We start from the raw sequence: 20077 nt of genomic DNA, 5'->3' as shown, positions 1-20077 counted from the left end.
AACATGGACCACCCTCAGTCCTGAGCTACCAAGCCAGTGACAATAGGTTAGGCCAACATAAGAAAGTAGAAGAGCAAAGGGAAACATAATGTTGCCCATTGTGAATGACCCATTTACACTCAGTACAAGTACAGCAGACGGCCCTAACTTCTCATGCAGTGTTATTGAGCACGACAGGTGAATGCCCATCAAATTCCTCAAACAACCCATTCCTTGTGCAGTTTGACTCCTGTTCTTCATTCTCCCTGCTGCCAAGGGAGTTTCCATTCGTTACTCAGTTTGCTGCTCGAGTGAAAGATACAGCATGGAGACAGGCCCTTCGGCCCGTCGAGTCCATGCCGAACGTCAGCCACCCATCCAGTTTAGTTTAGTTTAAAAATAGAACATGGAAACAGGCCCTTCGTCCCACCGAGTCCATGCTGACCAGTGATGACCCTATCTCGCTTTCGCATTCACTCCCTACATAGTAGGAGCAATTTTACAGAGGGCCAATTAATGTCTTTGGGATGTGGGAGGAAAGCAAGCACCCTGAGGAAACCCTCAAGGTTACAGGGAAAACGTACAAACTCCACACAGACAGCACCCGAGGTCAGGTTTGAACCTGGATCTCTGGAGGTGCGAGGCAGCAGCTCTACCCGCTGTGCCGCTGGTTGATTGGCTGCTGTAGGTTGCCAACTGTGTGGGTAATTGTTAACAGAATTACAAGACCGTTTACGGGCATGTGGGAGGAAAGTTAACAGGGAAATCATGATCAGCCTTTCTCCTGGCTGAACAGCACGCAACAAAAAAACTTTGCACTGTAACTCGGTAAACAAGATAATAAACTAAAACTAAACTAAAAAAAAGAGCCAGCACGATTTCAATGGGCTGAATGGCCTCCCTTCTATGTCTCTAAAAAAAAAAGAGAAAAAAGTGCAAGGCTCTTTTTTTCTCTTGGTAGGAAATCTTGAATTAACAACCTAAAACGATCAACTGGAAAAAATGATCACACCATTGAATTTTTTTAATTAAATTTCCTAATACCCCAAAACACAATTTTGTTTCCCCCTCCATTCTGCATGACATAAATGTAGTTGTGAGTGTTCGCGACAAGCCTTAGTGTATAACCTGACCCTACCCTGGAAGGACCCAGACAATGTTGGGCACTTGTAAAGACCACTCAGATACCTGGAACATGGTGGGAAGCAGGTAAGACAAGAGCAGTGAACGCAGACACAGAGCAATAACTTCACAGGAATCCTTACCTGGGATAACCGAAATCGTTTTCAACGCTCTCAATACTCTGAAAGTTCGAAGTGCTGAAACATTGCCAAGGTTTACGAACTCCGTTATATACCTGAGGAGTCAAAGCACATTTATTTCAGTGGAAATACACTCCATCCTGTTTTGCCCACTTTCCACGCATGTCGTACAACCACCGGGAGTGTGCATTTGCTTCAGTATGGTACAGTTCAATAAAGTTCAGTACAGTTGAATTCAGTTCAGCATACTTCAGTTCTGTGCTGAGTTACAGTAGTCAATATAGCTATTACCTGTAAGGAGAGTTTAGTTTAGTTTAGAGGTAAAGCACAGAAACAGGCCCTTCAGCCCATCGAGTCCATGCCGACCAGCGATCCCCATACACTAGCCCTGTCCTACACACTAGGGCCAATTTATAATTTTTACTGAAGCCAATTAACCTACAAACCTGTATGTCATTGGAGTGTGGGAGGAAACCGGAGCACCCGGAGACAGCACCCAGAGGTGGTGGGTGTATGGAATGAGCTGCCGGAGAAGGTATTTGAGGCAGGGACTATCACAATGCATGAAACATTTAGACAGGTACATGGAATGGACAGGTTTAGAGGGATATGGGCCAAATGCAAGCAGGAGGGGCCTTTTGTGGATGGGACATGTTGGCTGGTGTGGGCAAGTTGGGCCGAAGGGCCTGCTTCCATGCTGTATGACAATAGACAATAGACAATAGGTGCAGGAGGAGGCCATTCGGCCCTTCGAGCCAGCACCACCATTCAATGTGATCATGGCTGATCGTTCACGATCAGTACCCCGTTCCTGCCTTCTCCCCATACTCCCTGACTCCGCTATCCTTAAGAGCTCTATCCAGCTCTCTCTTGAATGCATTCAGAGAATTGGCCTCCACTGCCTTCTGAGGCAGAGAATTCCACAGATTCACAACTCTCTGACTGAAAAAGCTTTTCCTCATCTCAGTTCTAAATGGCCTACCCCTTATTCTTAAACTGTGGCCCCTTGTTCTGGACTCCCCCAACATTGGGAACATGTTTCCTGCCTCTAACGTGTCCAACCCCTTAATAATCTTATACGTTTCGATAAGATCTCCTCTCATCCTTCTAAATTCCATGACTCTAAGGAACCTTACACAGATCAAGGTCTCCAGGGAAGGGAAGGGATGCTATTTAGACTCCACTTTAAATCCAAACACGAGAAATCATTTTGAAAGGCACAAGGGTGCAGTGGGCAAACGTACATGGGATGTGTTTCTAATGGGCAGTGTGGTGTAGCTTACCCACAGAGTGAGGAGACAGGCTGGGAACACTGTTCCATTACAAAAGGGGCAAATGTATTATTTTCTATTGCATTACCATGGGAGAACAGTCCCAAACATATCTAGTGAAGTCAAACCGGGGCATGACATTCACGGTGAATGGTAGGGTCCTGGAGAGTGTTGTTGAACGGAGGGATCTAGTACAGGTACACAGTTCCCTGAAAGTGGCTTCACAGGGAGATAAAAGCTGCCTCACAGGGTGGTAAAGAAGGCTTTTGGTACATTGGCCTTCATCAGTCAGAGTATTGAGTGTAGAAGTTCGGAATGAAGATAGACACAAAATGCTGGTGTAGCTCAGCAGGTCAGGTAGTATCTCTGGAAAAAAAGAATAGGTATCGTCTGAAGAAGGGTTCCGGTCCGAAACATCACCTAATCTTTTTCTCCAGAGATGCTGCCTGAACCGTTGAGTCAGACCAGCATTTTCTATCTATCTTCGATATAAACTGGCATCTGCAGTTCCATCCTACACATCATTGGGACGTTCTGTTACAATTGTCCAAAACGTTGGTGAGGCCGCATTTCATTAAGCTGAAAAGAGTGCAGAAAAGATTTTCGAGGACGTGAGAGACTGAGCTATAGGGAGAGGATTGGCAGGCTAGGACTCTATCCCCTGAGGCGCAGAAGGATGAGGGATGATCCTGATCTTATCGAGGTGTATAAAATCACGAGGGGAGTAGATTAGGTGAATACACAGAGTCTTTTTATACAGAGTAGGGGAAATCAAGAACCAGAAGACACAGAACTTAAGGTCAGAGAGAAAAGATTTAATGGGAACCTGAGGGGCTACTTCTTCAGTCAGAGGGTGGTGGCTATATGGAACGAGCTGCTGGAGGAGGTTGAAGCAAGTAGTATCACAACACTGGGGCACGTGCATGGATATGAAAGGTTTAGAAGGCTATGATGCAGATGTAAGCAAATGGGACTAGCTTGGATGAGGCATCTTGGTCGGCATGCACAGGTTGGGCTGAAGGGTCTGTTTCCGTGCTCGATGATTCTAATATTGCAGAAAGGAACGGTTACTTCCAGAAGATCGATGGAGGCAAATTCCACAAACATGAGCCGAGGCACTCGAGACAGGAAGTGGGGCCGGAGTGGATTATGAAGGCACTGCCACATTATTGAACACTCTGCCATCTTGCAATATCTTTGTGTGAAATCTAGAGCTTCCATTGAGAACAATGCAACAAGACTCTCAACACATTCCTGCTACTTACGCCATCAAAATAACACTGAAATCCAACCAGTTCCACGGATCGCGAAGGAAGGTAAACTTATCGATGCAGAATCCTCTCGCCAGGATTTTTATCATTGATTCAAAAGTGTAAATGCCGGTGAAGATGTACCTGGAAAAGAGTGTCGGGAAAAAGTGGCATAGCGTTAGTAGTCGAGGGAGGGATTGGCTGGGGCAATGGTTCTTGGCACATTGGTTCTCCGACTGGCAGGCCGGAGGAATGGGGGAGAGTGAAGTGGAGAAGCGGGGGGGGGTGATTGTCAGCCTTACAATGATGATTGCAAGCTCCGGGACTCTTTCTCGATGAAGTCAGGCGTGCGGCAGCGTCTCGCGGGCCATCGTATGACCAAAGCGCATACCTTCTGAACAAGTCAATGAGAGAGATGAGAACATGAAGGTGTTATCCTGGCCCTGGTCAGACTGATCAGGGACACCATACCTCTCAACTATCTGGAGTGAAGCTCACCTTGCAACCACTGTCAGGGACTTTCCTTTTGGAAACTGGAGTGATCACAGTTCTTATCAAATGGCGCCTTCATTTATTTACCGCATCGTGTCAATAATCGCACAAACGGAGGCGGCACAGTGGCGCAGCGGTAATTTTGCTGCATTACAGAGAAGGAGAGCAGTTTGATCCTAACTACGGGTGCTGTCTGTATGGAGTTTGTACGTCTAGTTTAGTTTAGTTGAGAGATACAGCAGGGAAACAGGTCGCTCAGCCCACCGAGCCCACACTGACCAGTGATCCCCGCACACTAACACTATCCTACACACACAATCTGTAATTTTACCAAAGCCAATTGACCTTCAAACCTGTACGTCTTTGGAATGTGGGAGGAAACTGGAACACCCGGAGAAAACACACGGTCACAGGGAAAACATACAAACTCCCTACAGACGGCACTCCTAGTCAGGATCGAACCCGGTGTGCTGGCGCTGTAAGACAGCAACTCTACTGCTGCGCCACTGTGCCGCCCAACATAATACAGATAAGTGTAAGGTGTTGCATTTTGGTAGGACGTACAAGGGTAGGACATACAGTTCATAGTAGGGCCCTGAAGCATGTTGTAGAATGGAGAGACCCAGGGGTGCAGATATATAACTCCATGAAGGTGAAGGCCGAGAGCTAGCTTGTAGTTTTTTAGTTTTAGTTTTCGAGTTACTGTGTGGTAACAGACTGTTCGGCCCACCGAGTCCATGCCAACTAGCAAACACCCATAGACGAGTTCTATCCTACACGTTAAGGACAATTTAACAAAAGGGTCAATTTACAGAAGCCAATTAGCCTACAAACCTGTAAGCCTTTGGAATGTGTGAGATGACTGGAGCACCTGGAGAAAACCCACATGGCCACAGGGAAAATGTACAAATTCTGTACAGGCAGCACCCTTAGTCAAGATCTAACCTGTGGGTCTCAGACGCTGTAAGGCAGCAACTTTACCACAGCGCCACTGGTCTACCTGCCTCTTCAAAATGTGACTGTCAACAAAAAGGTGAAATTTATACCCAGGCCTCCAATTCACAAGAGGGCTTGTTCCTTTATAACTACAGATCAATCGAAGACTTTTTTTTCTATTAGACTTTAGCGATACAGCACAGAAACAGGCCCTGCGGCCCACCGAGTCTGCACCAACCAGCGATCACCCTGTACACTAGCACTACCCTACATACTAGGGGATAATTTTATAACTTGCCAAAGCCAATTAACCTACAAACCTGTACGTCTTTGGAGTGTTTTGAGGAACCCGGAGCACCAGGAGAAAACCCAAGCGGTCTCAGGGAGAACGTACAAACTCCGTACAGACAGAACCCAAGGTCAGGATTGAAACTGGGTGTCTGGCGCTGTAAGGCAGCAACTCTACCACTGCGCCGGTATGCTGACCCTGTTATGTACTGTGTGTATTAGCTTACATCAAATATGCACCAGGTTCTTAATAGTTGAGAGGTATGTTCTGGGCTCCCTTTCAGAATGGGAAATGACTCCCGGGGTTCATTTCATGCGAAGTATCAATGAACCCCTTCTTTTCAGCCGAAAAATAAAACAAATCATCTTTGTACATCCTTCAGGGGTGAGTAATTTCATCGTATTCAGGCCACTTCATTAAAGGAAGGAACTGTCTTCTGTTTGCAACAGTGCGCCTTTCACTGTTAGACCTGAAGCCATTAATATATCCAGTGCCATTTTATTTCACCAGCAGGGATTAAAAAAAGTTCTCCCTGTATTACTCTGATCAAGAGGCAATTATGGGAGTAAAACAATGTAGAATTGCAGCTCTTAGGATCTTCAATCCATCTCTAATTTTTAAGGCAATGGTCCTTTTTTTTTGGTTTTGTTCAATTCCTTTAATGAAAAATCAGCGAGAGAGCAAACCATTTTGTTTTGGTTGATGGAGATAAACGTTGGTGGCTTCATGAGTTTGCTGGGATGCAAGATGGGTGCGTGTGTACAGGTTATGAACTGGGTTTACAGTACTTAAAAAATATGAACTTACTTGCCAACTGGGTCTCACAGGGCAAGATATACCCGGCAAAGCATTTCAACGGGACAGATAAGGGCACAGTTCAAAGGTCAACGTTATTCACAGAATTAGGGCATCGGCGGATGAAAACAGCAGAACTTTCAATGGTTTGCAAACAGAAAGTGTGGCGGTAGAACGGAGAGAGGCAGCAGGAGAACGGAGAGAGGCGGCAGGAGAACGGAGAGAGGCGGCAGGAGATTGGAGAGAGGCGGCAGGAGAACGGAGAGAGGCGGCAGGAGATTGGAGAGAGGCGGCAGGAGAACGGAGAGAGGCGGCAGGAGAACGGAGAGAGGCGGCAGGAGATTGGAGAGAGGCGGCAGGAGAACGGAGAGAGGCGGCAGGAGAACGGAGAGAGGCGGCAGGAGATTGGAGAGAGGCGGCAGGAGAACGGAGAGAGGCGGCAGGAGATTGGAGAGAGGCGGCAGGAGAACGGAGAGAGGCGGCAGGAGAACGGAGAGAGGCGGCAGGAGATTGGAGAGAGGCGGCAGGAGAACGGAGAGAGGCGGCAGGAGATTGGAGAGAGGCAGCAGGAGAACGGAGAGAGGCGGCAGGAGAACGGAGAGAGGCGGCAGGAGATTGGAGAGAGGCGGCAGGAGAACGGAGAGAGGCGGCAGGAGAACGGAGAGAGGCGGCAGAACGGAGAGAGGAGGCAGGAGAACGGAGAGAGGCGGCAGAACGGAGAGAGGCAGCAGGAGAACGGAGAGAGGCGGCAGAACGGAGAGAGGCAGCAGGAGAACGGAGAGAGGCGGCAGAACAGAGAGAGGCGGCAGAACAGAGAGAGGAGGCAGGAGAACAGGGAGAGGAGGCAGAACAGAGAGAGGCGGCAGAACAGAGAGAGGCAGCAGGAGAACGGAGAGAGGCGGCAGAACAGAGAGAGGAGGCAGGAGAATGGAGAGAGGCGGCAGAACAGAGAGAGGCGGCAGAACAGAGAGAGGAGGCAGGAGAACGGAGAGAGGCGGCAGAACGGAGAGAGGCGGCAGAACAGAGAGAGGCGGCAGAACAGAGAGAGGCGGCAGAACGGAGAGAGGAGGCAGGAGAACGGAGAGAGGCGGAAAAAACAGAGAGAGGCGGCAGAACAGAGAGAGGCGGCAGAACGGAGAGGCGGAAGGACAGAGAGGGGGAAGGACAGAGAGAGGTGGCAGAACAGAGAGAGGCGGAAGAACAGAGAGAGGAGGCAGAACAAAGAGAGGCGGCAGAACAGAGAGAGGCGGCAGAACAGGGAGAGGCGGCAGAACAGAGAGAGGCAGCAGGAGAACGGAGAGAGGAGGCAGGAGAACGGAGAGAGGCGGAAAAAACAGAGAGAGGCGGCAGAACAGAGAGAGGAGGCAGGAGAACAGGGAGAGGCGACAGAACAGAGAGGCGGCAGAACGGAGAGAGGAGGCAGGAGAACGGAGAGAGGCGGAAAAAACAGAGAGAGGCGGCAGAACAGAGAGAGGCGGCAGAACGGAGAGGCGGAAGGACAGAGAGGGGGAAGGACAGAGAGAGGTGGCAGAACAGAGAGAGGCGGAAGAACAGAGAGAGGAGGCAGAACAGAGAGAGGAGGCAGAACGGAGAGAGACGGCAGGAGAACGGAGAGAGGCGGCAGGACAGAGAGAGGCAGCAGAACGGAGAGAGGAGGTAGTGTTGTACTCACTCAACGTGTTTTGTCCATGGGGCGGGGTCGGACATTGTCATGAACACGCAGTTGGTCAAAATAGTGCACATTATAAACATATTGAACAATGTGAACAGAGAGTTAAGGAGAATCCAGAGACACCGCAACGCTTGGCAAAACAACACACAATACTTTGAAGCACAGTTTCGGGAGTACAGGAACAAAGATGCATCTTACATGGGTCTGCTTACCTGGTCAACCGGTGAGTTTCCATTTGGCAAGGTAAAGATTCAGAAGTATGGTTTTCATCTCATAGACAGTTTGGTTTAGATTAAAATAAAAGTCACCAAGTGCCTTCTTCAGACTTGTGCATAGGTGACGTTTCGGTTTGGGACTCTATTATAGATATGGATAAGTAACAATTTGGGTCGGGACCCTTCTTCAGACAACAGACAAGGTCTAGATTGAAAACCCATTTCCCTGGTGCTGAGAAGCAGCAGTTCTACCATCTGAACCACTGCACTGCCCAGTAACGTTATGCGTAGAAACAAGCCCTTTGGCCCAACTTGCCCACACCAACCACATGTACCATCTACGCTAGTCCCAGCTGCCTGCATTTAGCCCATATCCCTCTAAACCTATCCTATCCATGTACCTGTCTAAATGTTTCTTAAATGTTGAGACAGTACCTGCCTCAACTACTTCCTCCAACAGCTCGTTCCATACACCCACCACCCTTTATATAAAAAAGTTATCCCTCAGGTTCCTATTAAATCTTAACCCCCTCATCTTAAATCCATGTCTTCTGGTTCTTGGCAAGAACATGTGCGTTTACCCGATCTATTCCTCTCATGATCGTATACACCTCTATAAGATCATGCCTCATCCCCTTGCGCTCCAAGGAATAAAGTCCAAGCCTGCTCAATCTCTCCCTTTAGCTCTGGCCCTCGCGTCCTGGCAACATCCTCGTAAATCATCTATGCACCCTTTCCAGCATGACAATATCGTTCCTATCACATGGTGCCCAAAACTGAACACAATACTGTAAATCCAGTTCAAACATTGACAGGCCCCGTGATACACCTCCAGTTTAAAATTTATTTCTGAATGGATTTACCCCTGCCCAGCCTGACTTTAAATGTGGTCATTTAGAAACAGCATGCTCACAGGTCTTTAACTTTAGCAAGGCTCTTGGGCAGGGGCATCCTCATGTTTTACTGTAGGGTAGTTATTGGTGGGGTAGCCCAGAGTTCCATGCCCCTTGTTTGACCCTGACCCTCTGCCCTTTACCCCTGTATCTTCTTCCTGCAAAAATCCAAGACTTTACTTTCGACTTACGTGTATTCACCCGATCTATTCCCCTCATGATCTTGCACACCTCTACAAGATCACCCCCTCATCCACCTGCATTCCAAGGAATAAAGTCCCAGCCTGCTCAACCTCTCCCTGTAGCTCTGGCCCTCGGGTCCTGGCAACATCCTCGTAAATCTTCTCTGCGTTCGTTCCAGCTTAACGACATCTTTCCTATAGCAGGGTGACCAAAACTGAACACAGTACTCCAAATACAGTGTCACCAACATCTAGTACAACTGTAACATAACGTCCCAACTTCTATACTCAATACCCTGACTGATGAAGGCTAATGTACCAAGGTGCACACTAAGGTCAGACATCAAAGGCTCAGAGGTGTATCTTAGTTTAGTTTAGTTTAGTTTAGTTTAGTTTAGTTTAGAGATACAGCATGGAAACAGGCTCTTTGGCCCCCCGAGTCCGAGCTGACCAGTGATCACCCAATACACTATCCTGTACCCTCGGGACAATTTATAAATTTACTGAAGCCAATTAACCTACAAACCTGTACGTCTTTGGAGCGTGGTTGAAACCAGAGTACCCGGAGGAAACCCACGCGATCACGGGGAGAACGTATTACACTCCGTACAGTTCCGGTGCACCTGGATGAAACCCAAGCAGGTCACGGGAGGAACATACAAACTGCGTGCAGAGAGCACCCACAGTCCGGATCGGACCTGGGGTCTCTGGCGCTGAAAGGCAGCAACTCTACCGCTGCGTCACCGTGCTGTTGTGGACATTGTCAGGGAAGCTCCCCGCGAACCAGCTGTCTCTCAAAGGCACCCCCGCCCTGACTGACAGCCTCTCAGGGTGACATGGAAACTCATGACAGGCACGAGGTGCGACGTGATTCAGGGAAGTCAGTGAGGTGTCAAAACCGCTTCCCCAGACACTCCCCTGCTGCATCACACTGCAACACGTCGCTGGGAAAAGCACCTCCCCCCCCCAACCCACTCTCAACATTCCCACCCTCCCCGTTTCCACCCTCCACTGGAGTTCAACCATTTAAAAAAAGGCAGTAAACAAACAGAAATCAACAGTGAGCTGGAGTAACTCAGCAGGGCAGGCAGCATCTCCGGAGAACATGGATAGGTGACGTTTTGGGTCGAGACCCTTCTTCAGACGTTCGACATTAAAAATTGGTCTCCGGTTAAGGCGGGCATAATGTTCAGAAGCTAATAAATCTGCTCTGAATGTTTAAGCCTTCCCACCGCATGAGAACCAAGAACATTCAAAAGAGGCAGAGAAGAGACGGAGGTGGTGTATATCAGACTAGAAGAGGCAGAGATGGTCAGAAACTTCTTCCCTTGTCGGAAGCAAGAGGGCCCGGTAATCTCAGGATTACTCCCAGTAGCACGAGCTAGTGAGGCATGGAACAGGGCGATGGTACGGATAAATGTGTGGCTGGGGAACTGGTGCATGGGGGGAAGGGTTCAGGTGTGTGGATCTTTGGGCTCTCTTCTAGGGGAGGTGTGACCCATACAAGAGGCAAAGAAGATCAATACAACGACTGGGAGATATCCTAGTGCTAACTGAGAGTTAGTCTGGAGGGGGATGGGACCCAAAGCTATAGTGTGGCAGATGGGGAAAGAGAGCCTGCTGTTGATGTTAATGGAGTATGTTCAGTAGAGAGATCAGGCAGCAGCAAGGCAGGGAGCGAGGAAGATCTCAAAGACTGTACTGCATTGATTTTAATGCAAGGAGCCGGACAGGTAAAGCATTAGTCATAGTCATACAGTGTGGAAACTGGCCCTTCGGCCCAATTTGCTCATGCTGACCAACGTGTCCCATCTACACTGGTCCCACCTGCCTGCATTTGGCCCATATCCCCTTAAACCTATCTTATCTATGTACCTGTCCAAATATTTTTTAAATGTTGTGATAGTACCTAACTCAACTACCTCCTCGGGCAGCTCGTTCCATATACCTACCACCTTTTGTGTAAAAAGTTGCCTATTAAATCTTTCCCCCCTCACCTCACTATCCTCACACCAGCACTATCCTCACACCAGCACTATCCTAGCACCAGCACTATCCTCACACCAGCACTATCCTCACACCAGCACTATCCTAGCACCAGCACTATCCTCACACCAGCACTATCCTAGCACTAGCACTATCCTAGCACCAGCACGATCCTAGCACTAGCACTATCCTAGCACTAGCACTATCCTAGCACCAGCACTATCCTAGCACTAGCACTATCCTCACACCAGCACTATCCTAGCACTAGCACTATCCTAGCACCAGCACTATCCTAGCACTAGCACTATCCTAGCACCAGCACTATCCTAGCACCAGCACTATCCTAGCACCAGCACTATCCTAGCACCAGCACTATCCTAGCACCAGCACTATCCTCACACCAGCACTATCCTAGCACCAGCACTATCCTCACACCAGCACTATCCTAGCACTAGCACTATCCTAGCACCAGCACTATCCTACACACCAGGGACATCATGTGTGCAATTTTATTGAATCCAATTAACCTGGAATCCTGCACGTCTTTGGAGTGTGGGAGCAAACCAGAGCACCCGGAGAAAACCCACATGGTCACGGGGAGAATGTACAAACTCCGTACAGACAGCAGCCGTGGTCATGATCGAACCCAGGCCTCTTCCGCTGTAAGGCAGCAACTCTACCGCTGTGCCACCATGCCACCTATATATAACTCCAACCCATAGCAATGCAATTGACTCAAATACCTTGTGAAATGGCCCAGGACTTATTTCAGGGACTGGCTGTGGGCTTCGCAAGCAATGGCCAAATGCTAGGATGTGACTAAGGATGAATGTTAACTGCCTTTGTACCTTGGGGAATGTCCATCATGGTTCATGATGCTTTGACTATGACCTAAAGGTTATCTTGGAGAGAATCACCAGCCAACGTTGACTCTCTGTTCAACATCTCCAAACTCTTTAAAGGGTTTGATTCACCGTTAGTATGGTGGCTTTTACAAATCTGGGCATCAGAACTCCTGTATTCTTTTTTTTCTCTTGCGACCCTTACCACTTGGGTTATCACCTGTTGATGTAAAGCAGTTCAAGAGGGTTGCCACACAGAATATGCCAAGAGTGCTGGTAACCCCCATCTCCACGTCACCCAAAACATCAACGTATGAACCATTCTCGCTCAATCCAGAGACAGGGAGTGGGCTTTAATTAGATTAGCCTCACTTACTACTGCACCAGTGAAAGGATATGCATGTACTAAAACTTTAATAGCTATTCTTCTAACACGGTGAAAAGGAGTCAGTAGGTATACCGCAGCAGTGGCACTAAATCGGAAGATGGTCTTCCCTTTGTTGATTACTATAAATGTCTGAAAGAGATGGACATTAAGGTTATCACAGAGCACACAACAGCAGAGCAGCAAATGGAAGTATCCCCCTTCATTGTTTAGTTCAGAGATTCAGAGTTTGGAAACAGGCCCTTTGGCCTACCGAGTTTCACGCCGACCGTCGGTCACACTCATTCTTTCTTACCCCACATTTGCACTCCCTACACGCTAGGGGCAATTTAGACAGGGCCAATTAACCTACAAACCCACACGCCTTTAGGATGTGGGGAGAAACCGGAGCACCCGGAGGAAACTGCATGGCGAGAGCGTGTAAACTCCACACGGACAGCACCCGAGGTCAGGATTGAACCCAGATCTCCGGCCATGTGAAGCAGTGCCTCTGCCAGGTCTGCCCATTGTGCATTGCCATGAGGGACTATACCACACTGTGAAATGATGCGATACTGCAGCACAATATCTGGCATTGTGGGACACTCTATGGCAGTGTATAGCACAGTAATACACAGTACACCAGTGTAAAGTACTCTGGCAAGGCCAGCTGTGGGACACACCAGGGGCTTTTTACAGAGGGCCAATTAACCTACAAAGCCGCACATCTTTGGGATGTGGGAGGAAACCGGGAACACCTGGAAAAACCCCACGCGGTCACAGGGAGAACGTGCAAACTCCACACAAGGTTAGGAGCAATGTGGATCGTCGAGAGCTTGGGGGTCCCACACCACCGAGGTCAGGATTGAACCCGGGTCTCCGGCGCTGTGAGGCCGCAGCTCCACCAGCTGTGCCCCTATAGTGATCCCAACACAACCCATCCCTTTGCTCTTTCCCCAAGTCCACCAACGATCTATCCAACACCTTCATACGGCCCCACTGCAGCTGTGTCAACCGCCCTAAAGTCAAGGTAAGTCAGCCTCTCCTCTGGTTCCCAACAGAGGTGAAGCTAATGCACTGCAGACAGTGTAGAGTGTTCCAGTTCCAATTTAAGAACTGAAGATTCAAAATCCAAATTAAAGAGACTAAACCAGAATGGTGGGTCGGAAAAGCATGGATGTAGAGGTGTCTGCTCATTCTTTTAAACTTTGGCACCTTTTTTTGCAACCCGGAATTTGAGATGGGGAACAGAATTCAGTGGTGAGTCAGTGGACTTGGAGGGAATGCAGCAATGTAATTAAACGCAGTAATTGTCAGCCTTGGTGCAAACACTAAATAGTGGAATTCTTGGCGAAATCCTTATCCAAATGCGTTTTCTTCAAATAAGGAAGGGAGCACAATAACAGCTTACTACTCAACATATCAAGCCAGCCGACAAAGAGCATTTGAGTTCAGTTTAGTTTAGAGATAAAGCAAGAAAAAAGGCCCTTCGGCACACCAACTCCGCGCCAACCAACGATCCCCGTACACGGACACTATCCTACATACACTGGGGACAATTTACAATTATACCAAGCCAATTAGCCTACAAACCTTTACGTCTTTGGAGTGCGGGAGGAAACCGAAGGTCACAGGGAGAACATACAAACTCAGTACAACCAAGCACCCGTAGTCAGGATTAAACCTGGATCTCTGGTGCTGTAAGGCAGCAACTCTACCGCTGCGCCACCGCGCTGCCCCCAAAAGGATTCACCATGACAAAACTGGTTATGATGTCGTTTACAAAAAAATGGTGAAAGAATCATCAACTTGGTTCGATTCATCAGAATTAGTGAATTTTAAACATCCAATTTGTTGGGTCATTAATCTTTTTTTTTTAAAAAGCCAAGCTTATTGGCTGCAAATAGCGATAATGCAAATCCAAATAGAGATGATTGCATTTTTTTACCTTGAAGACCAAATCTGCAGGCTCCAGGTATGTAGGTAACTAGTGATCGACTACCTGTACACAATTTACGCTATCCAACTATCTCCCATCCACTGCAATGCGCAAAATAAATAATACTGCACTGAGTGGGAGTCTCTGCTGTAGTTTCAACAGCGTGTTCAGTATTTTTTTGATTAAATGATTGAAAAATGTAGCCTGGAAACATCCCTTCGGTCCACCGAGTCCACGCCGGCCACCCATTCACACTAGTTCTATATGATCCCAATTTTGTATCCACTCCCTACGTGCTAGGGGCAACTTAAAAACACCAATTAATCTACAAACCCGCACACGTCTTTGGGATGTGGGTGGAAACTGGAGCACCATGTGGTCACAGGGAGAACATGCAAACACCACACATCGAGCACCTGGGGTAAGAATCAAACCCAGGTCAGCTTGCTGAACACGTCATGCACTTGGTTAGATTTATCAGCTATGGCTCTACCAGCTGTGCCACTGTGCCGCCCTGTTTATAGAGTGTCCACAAATAGAACCAGTGCACGATAGATTCTGTTGTAAAGTGAAATTATGTCAAATAGATTCTGCTATTAAAAATGGCAATGCTAGAAAAAAAAAAGATAGACTGGTGTAAAATAGGTTTTGTTTTGTAATGGACTGTTCTTATGTTGAGGAAACAAGGTGCCGCAGATATGGATTAATACACAAAAGGACACAAAGTGCTGGAGTAATTCAGAGTGTCCGGCAGCATCTCTGGGGAACATGGATTGGTCAAGACCCTTCTTCGGACTGTCTGTGGGGGGGGGGGAGGGGAGAAGAAAGGTAGGAGAGAGGCAGGGCAAAATGTGACAGGTAATGGGTGGGCACTGGTGAAGGGAGGGGGGGGGGTTGATAGGCAGATGGTTGGAACAGCCAGAGGTACAAGCGGAAGATGCGAGACATAATTGAAGAGTTGCGGGGAGGGGCTGAGGTGGGGAGGGGTAAAATAGGTGGGAGTCCAGTGGGGCACAGAGGAGGAGAGGGGGGGGGGGGAAGAAAGGGGATGTATTGGGGAGAAAGCAGAGATTGACAGGGAGATTAGTAAGGGTGAAGAGAGGGGAGGAGAATGGAGTTGAGAGGGAAGGATAGATCAGCCATGATTGAATGGCGGAGTTGACTCAATGGACCGAATGGCCTAATTCTGCTCCTATGACTTGTGAAAGGGGTGGGGGGTGGGGGTTTAGAGGATACCCAAAATTGGAGAATTTGACATTTACACCGTTGGGTTGTAAGCTCCCCAGGCGGAATATGAGGTGCTGCTCCTCCAGTTTGCCTCACTCTGGCAATGCAGGAGGCCCAGGACAGAAAGGTCAGTGTGGGAATGGGAAGGGGAGTTAAAATGGTCGGCAACCGGGAGAGTTGCTGACTCCGTGCTGTATCTTTCAATCAATTCAAAAACCAGTAGGCCTTGGAGGGCCGACCTTCTTGTTGTAAATTCCAGCTGGCAGCGGTGGTAGTCTGGGAACTCCCTCTCTTGGCCCTGCCTGCCTACCTGCTTGTTGTAAATTCCAGCTGGCAGCGGCGGTAGTCTGGGTACTCACTCTGCCTCCCTCTCTTGGCCCTGCCTGCCTACCTTGGCTCTGCCTGCCTACCTTCTTGTTGCTGTAGAAGGAGTCCAGGTCTTCCAATGGCTGACCAATGAGTTTTGGTGGGACGTCGCCGTAGATGATAGGGAGCTGTTTGCCCGCCTCCAGGTCGCTGTGTGGAGTGGGCTTTTCCTCCTCACTCTCCTCTTTGTGATCCTTCCTGGCGACGAGCTTTTGCTCCTCAGCGATCCGCCTCTCAATGGCAGCCAGGGACTCGCAAGTGAACCGACGCAGACAGTGAGGTCCTGACGGTACGAACAGGAGTGCCATCTTTTCATCCTGCACCTTCTTGACGAGTCTTTACTCTTCAGCAATGGAAATGATTAACCTGCGGCAAAAGAAACAGAAGCTGGGCATGAGGGTTAACAAATCGCGGGAGGACCCGATCGAGTTCATTATTTTACCAAGTGGTGCACGGCCTGGATAGAGTGGATGTGGAGAGGATGTTTCCACTAGTGGGAGAGCCTAGGACCAGGGGCCATAGCCTCAGAATGAAAGGACATTCCTTTAGAAAGAAGATGAGAAGAAATTATTTTAATCAGAAGATGATGAATCTGTGGAATTCATTGCCATAGAGGCCAAGTCAATTGATATTTCAAGTTGGAGGTTGACAGATTCTTGATTAGTAAGGGGGTCATGGCTGATCTATCTTTCCCTCTCAACCCCATTCTCCTACCTTCTCCCCACAACCCCTGACACCTGTACTAATCAAGAATCTGTCAATCTCCGTCTGGCAATCTGGCAATGAATTCCACAGATTCACCACCCTCTGGCTGAAGAAATTCCTTCCCATCCCCTTTCTAAAGGTGCGCCCTTTTATTCTGAGGCTGTGCCCTCTGGTCGTAGACTCCCCCACTGGTGGAAACATCCTCTCTACATCCACTCTATCCAAGCCTTTCACTACTTGGTAAGTTTCAATGAGGTCCCCAGTCATCCTTCTAAACTCCAGTGAGTACAGGCCCAGTGCCATCCAATGCTCGTCATCTGTTAACCCAATCATTCCTGGGGTTCATTCTCATAAACTGCCTAAATAGCTCGTTCCATATACCCACCACCCTGCTGGGTGCAAAAACTGCCCCTCAAGTTCCTGTTAAACATGCCCCATCTAAGAGAGTCCCATCTCCCTGCGTTTTATCCATATCTCTCTAAACCCTTCCTATCCACATAGCTGTCCAAATGAAGGAACTGTAAATGCTGGTTTACACAAAAGAACACAAAGTGTGCCTGTGTCCACCTATTATATGCAACGTCTTGTCCTGCCTCTCCTCTCCCCTAGCACCCCCCCCCCCCCCCACCCCTCCAGTCAGCCAGAAGAGTCCCAACACGAAACATCATTTGTTTTCCAGAGATGCTGCCTGACCCACTGACTTACCTGTCCAAACATCTTTTAAATATTGTAAATGTATCCCCCTTTACAGCTTCCTCTGGCAGCTCATTCCGTGTACCCACCACCCTCTGTGCGGAAAAAGTTGCCCCTCAGATTTCCTTTGGAACTTTTCCCTTTGAGTCTCACCCAAGTCACTCCCTCTTTTCCCCTCTCCCATCAGGCAAGAGGTGCAAAAGTGTGAAAACACACACCTCCAGATTCAGGGACAATTTCTTCTCAGCTGTTATCAGGCTAACCATGTAACCATCCTACCAAACACTAGACAGCAGTCCCGAGATACCTTATTGGAGACCCTCATACTATCTTCAATCGGACTTTATCTTGAACTAAACGTTCTACCCTTTGTCATCTATGTATACACCGTGTACATTGATTGTAATCATACATAGTCTTTTCGCTGACAGGATAGCACGCAACAAAAACCTTTTCACTGTACCTCGATACACGTGACAATAATAAACTAAACTAATCTAAAACTAAACTAAAACAAAACTAAATCAAAACTAAACTAAAATTAAACTTAGGGCGGCACAGTGGTAAAGTTGCTGCCTTGCAGCGCCAGAGACCGGCTTTGATCCTGACCATGGATGTTGTCTCTACAGAGTTTGTACATTTCCCCGTGACCTTTCTCCGGTGCCCCTGTTTCCTCCCCAATCCAAAGACGTAGAGATTTGTCGGTTAATTGGCTCCAGTAACATTTTTAATTGTCCTTCGTGTGTAGGATAGTGCTCGTGTTGTATGGGGTGATCGCTGGTCGGCACGGACTCAGTTGGCCCTTTATCCCATATCTGTAAACTGTGAACGGCTTGATTACAATAGACAATAGGTGCAGGAGTAGACCATTCGGCCCTTCGAGCCAGCAATGTGATCATCGCTGAACAATCTCAATCAGTACCCCATTCCTGCCTTCTCCCCATACCCCCTGACTCCACTATCCTTAAGAGCTCTATCTAGCTCGATGTATGGTATGATAGCACACAACAAAAACACTCTTCACTGTACCTGCGTAGACATGACAATAAACTAACAAAACTAAACTATTCTGCTGAATTTCTAACAATATCTCCTCACTCTGTGGACTTTGTTTGCAGTGTGTTCCTTCCACAGAAATACAGCAAGGCTACTTCACGAGGGAGACTCTAGTGGGAGATTCTAGGACTAGAGGTCATAGCCTCAGAATAAAAGGATGTTCTTTTAGGAAGGAGATGAGGAGAAATCTATTTAGTCAGAGGGTGGTGAATTCTTTGCCACAGAAGGCTGTGGAGGCCAAGTCAGTGGATATTTTTAAGGCAGAGATAGATAGATTTTTGATTAGTCAGAGGTTAAAGGGAGAAGGTAGGAGAATGGGGTTAGGAGGGAGAGATAGATCAGCCATGATTGAATGGCGTAGTAAACTTGATCAGCCAAATGGCTTAATTCTACTATCACTTATTTTCTTATGATCAAGAGCAACTTCTAACAACACCCCAGTGGACAAGGCAGATGGGCACACCACCACTTACACGGTCCCCATCAAGACACGTGTTCAGACCTGGAGATATATCTCCACTGTGGCTCAGTTGAAGCATCAGCGCTCTTTACCACACAGTGCCTTAGCCATCTAGAGCGCGACTGGTTCGAGAAAACAGCTCAGCACCGCCATATGGGGAGAAGGCACCAACGGGGTACTGATTGAGAATGATCAGCCATGATCACATTGAATGGCGGTGCTGGCTCGAAGGGCCGAATGGCCTCCTCCTGCACCTATTGTCTATTGTCTATATTCTCCAAGCTAACTAGGAGCTATTTAATTACACAGCACAGAAACAGGCCCTTTCAGGCCGACCAAAGTGCACTAAATGGTGTACCCTTTACCCTTTATCAGTGCACTGTGGACTGCTTGATTGTATTCATGTACAGTCATTTCTTTGACTGGATAGCATGCAAACAAAAGCTCTTCACTGTACCTCAGTACACATGACAATAATAATTAAACTATCCATTTGCCTGCATCTGGCCCATATCCCTCTAAACCTTTACTATCCATGTTCCGGGCCCGAACATCTTTTAATGGGAGAAGGTAGGAGAATGCCTACTGCCCACAATACCAATAACTTGTTCAGTTACAACATGGTAGAGACATAGAGTCATACAGCACAGAAACAGGCCCCTCAGCCAACCAAGTATCTACTGCATTGGAGACCCTCCGACTATCCTTAATTGGACTTTACTGAACTTTATCTTGCACTTATACCATAACTTTATCTTTATCATACCAGCGGTATGAACATTGACGTATCCAACTTTAGATAGTTCCTCTGTCTCTCTCTTTCCCCACCCCCTTCCCAGTTCTCCCTCTAACTTCCTGTCTCCACCTATATCCTTCCTTTGTCCCGCCCCCCTGACATCAGTCTGAAGAAGGGTCTCGACCCGAAACGTCACCCATTCCTTCTCTCCTGAGATGCTGCCTGACCTGCTGAGTTACTCCAGCATTTTGTGAATAATTATTCCCTTTATCATGTATCTGTACATTGCACATGGCTCAATTGTAATCATGTACAGTCTTTTTGCTGACTGGTTAGAACATGACAAAAGCTATTCACTGTACCTCGGTACACGTGACAGTAAACTAAACTAAGGCAGAACTTCCTTTTAACTGTTTATCCAATAGGTTTACACCTCTGGTGATGCAGATAGACAGGGTGGTGAAGAA

The 20077-nt window shown here is 47.9% G+C and overlaps 1 protein-coding gene across 1 annotated transcript in view; it reads right to left on the bottom strand.

The window, feature by feature from the left end:
- The window catches only part of LOC144607404 (sodium channel protein type 1 subunit alpha-like), a 207613-nt gene extending 191324 nt beyond the window's left edge, over positions 1-16289 (bottom strand). Inside the window, exons 1-5 of the mRNA XM_078424239.1 lie at positions 16005-16289; positions 12463-12581; positions 7947-8036; positions 3778-3906; positions 1245-1336 (exon numbers count right to left, since the gene is read on the bottom strand). Of these exons, the coding sequence (XP_078280365.1) occupies positions 1245-1336; positions 3778-3906; positions 7947-8036; positions 12463-12581; positions 16005-16268 (694 nt within the window). The 5' untranslated portion in view covers positions 16269-16289. The remainder of the gene's footprint in view (positions 1-1244; positions 1337-3777; positions 3907-7946; positions 8037-12462; positions 12582-16004) is intronic.
- Between the last annotated feature and the right edge of the window lie 3788 nt (positions 16290-20077).

Source organism: Rhinoraja longicauda, chromosome 2, assembly GCF_053455715.1.
Source record: "Rhinoraja longicauda isolate Sanriku21f chromosome 2, sRhiLon1.1, whole genome shotgun sequence".
Lineage (NCBI taxonomy): Eukaryota > Metazoa > Chordata > Chondrichthyes > Rajiformes > Arhynchobatidae > Rhinoraja > Rhinoraja longicauda.
Note: the sequence above shows the minus strand (reverse complement) of the source record. Positions and strands in the feature narration are given on the sequence as shown.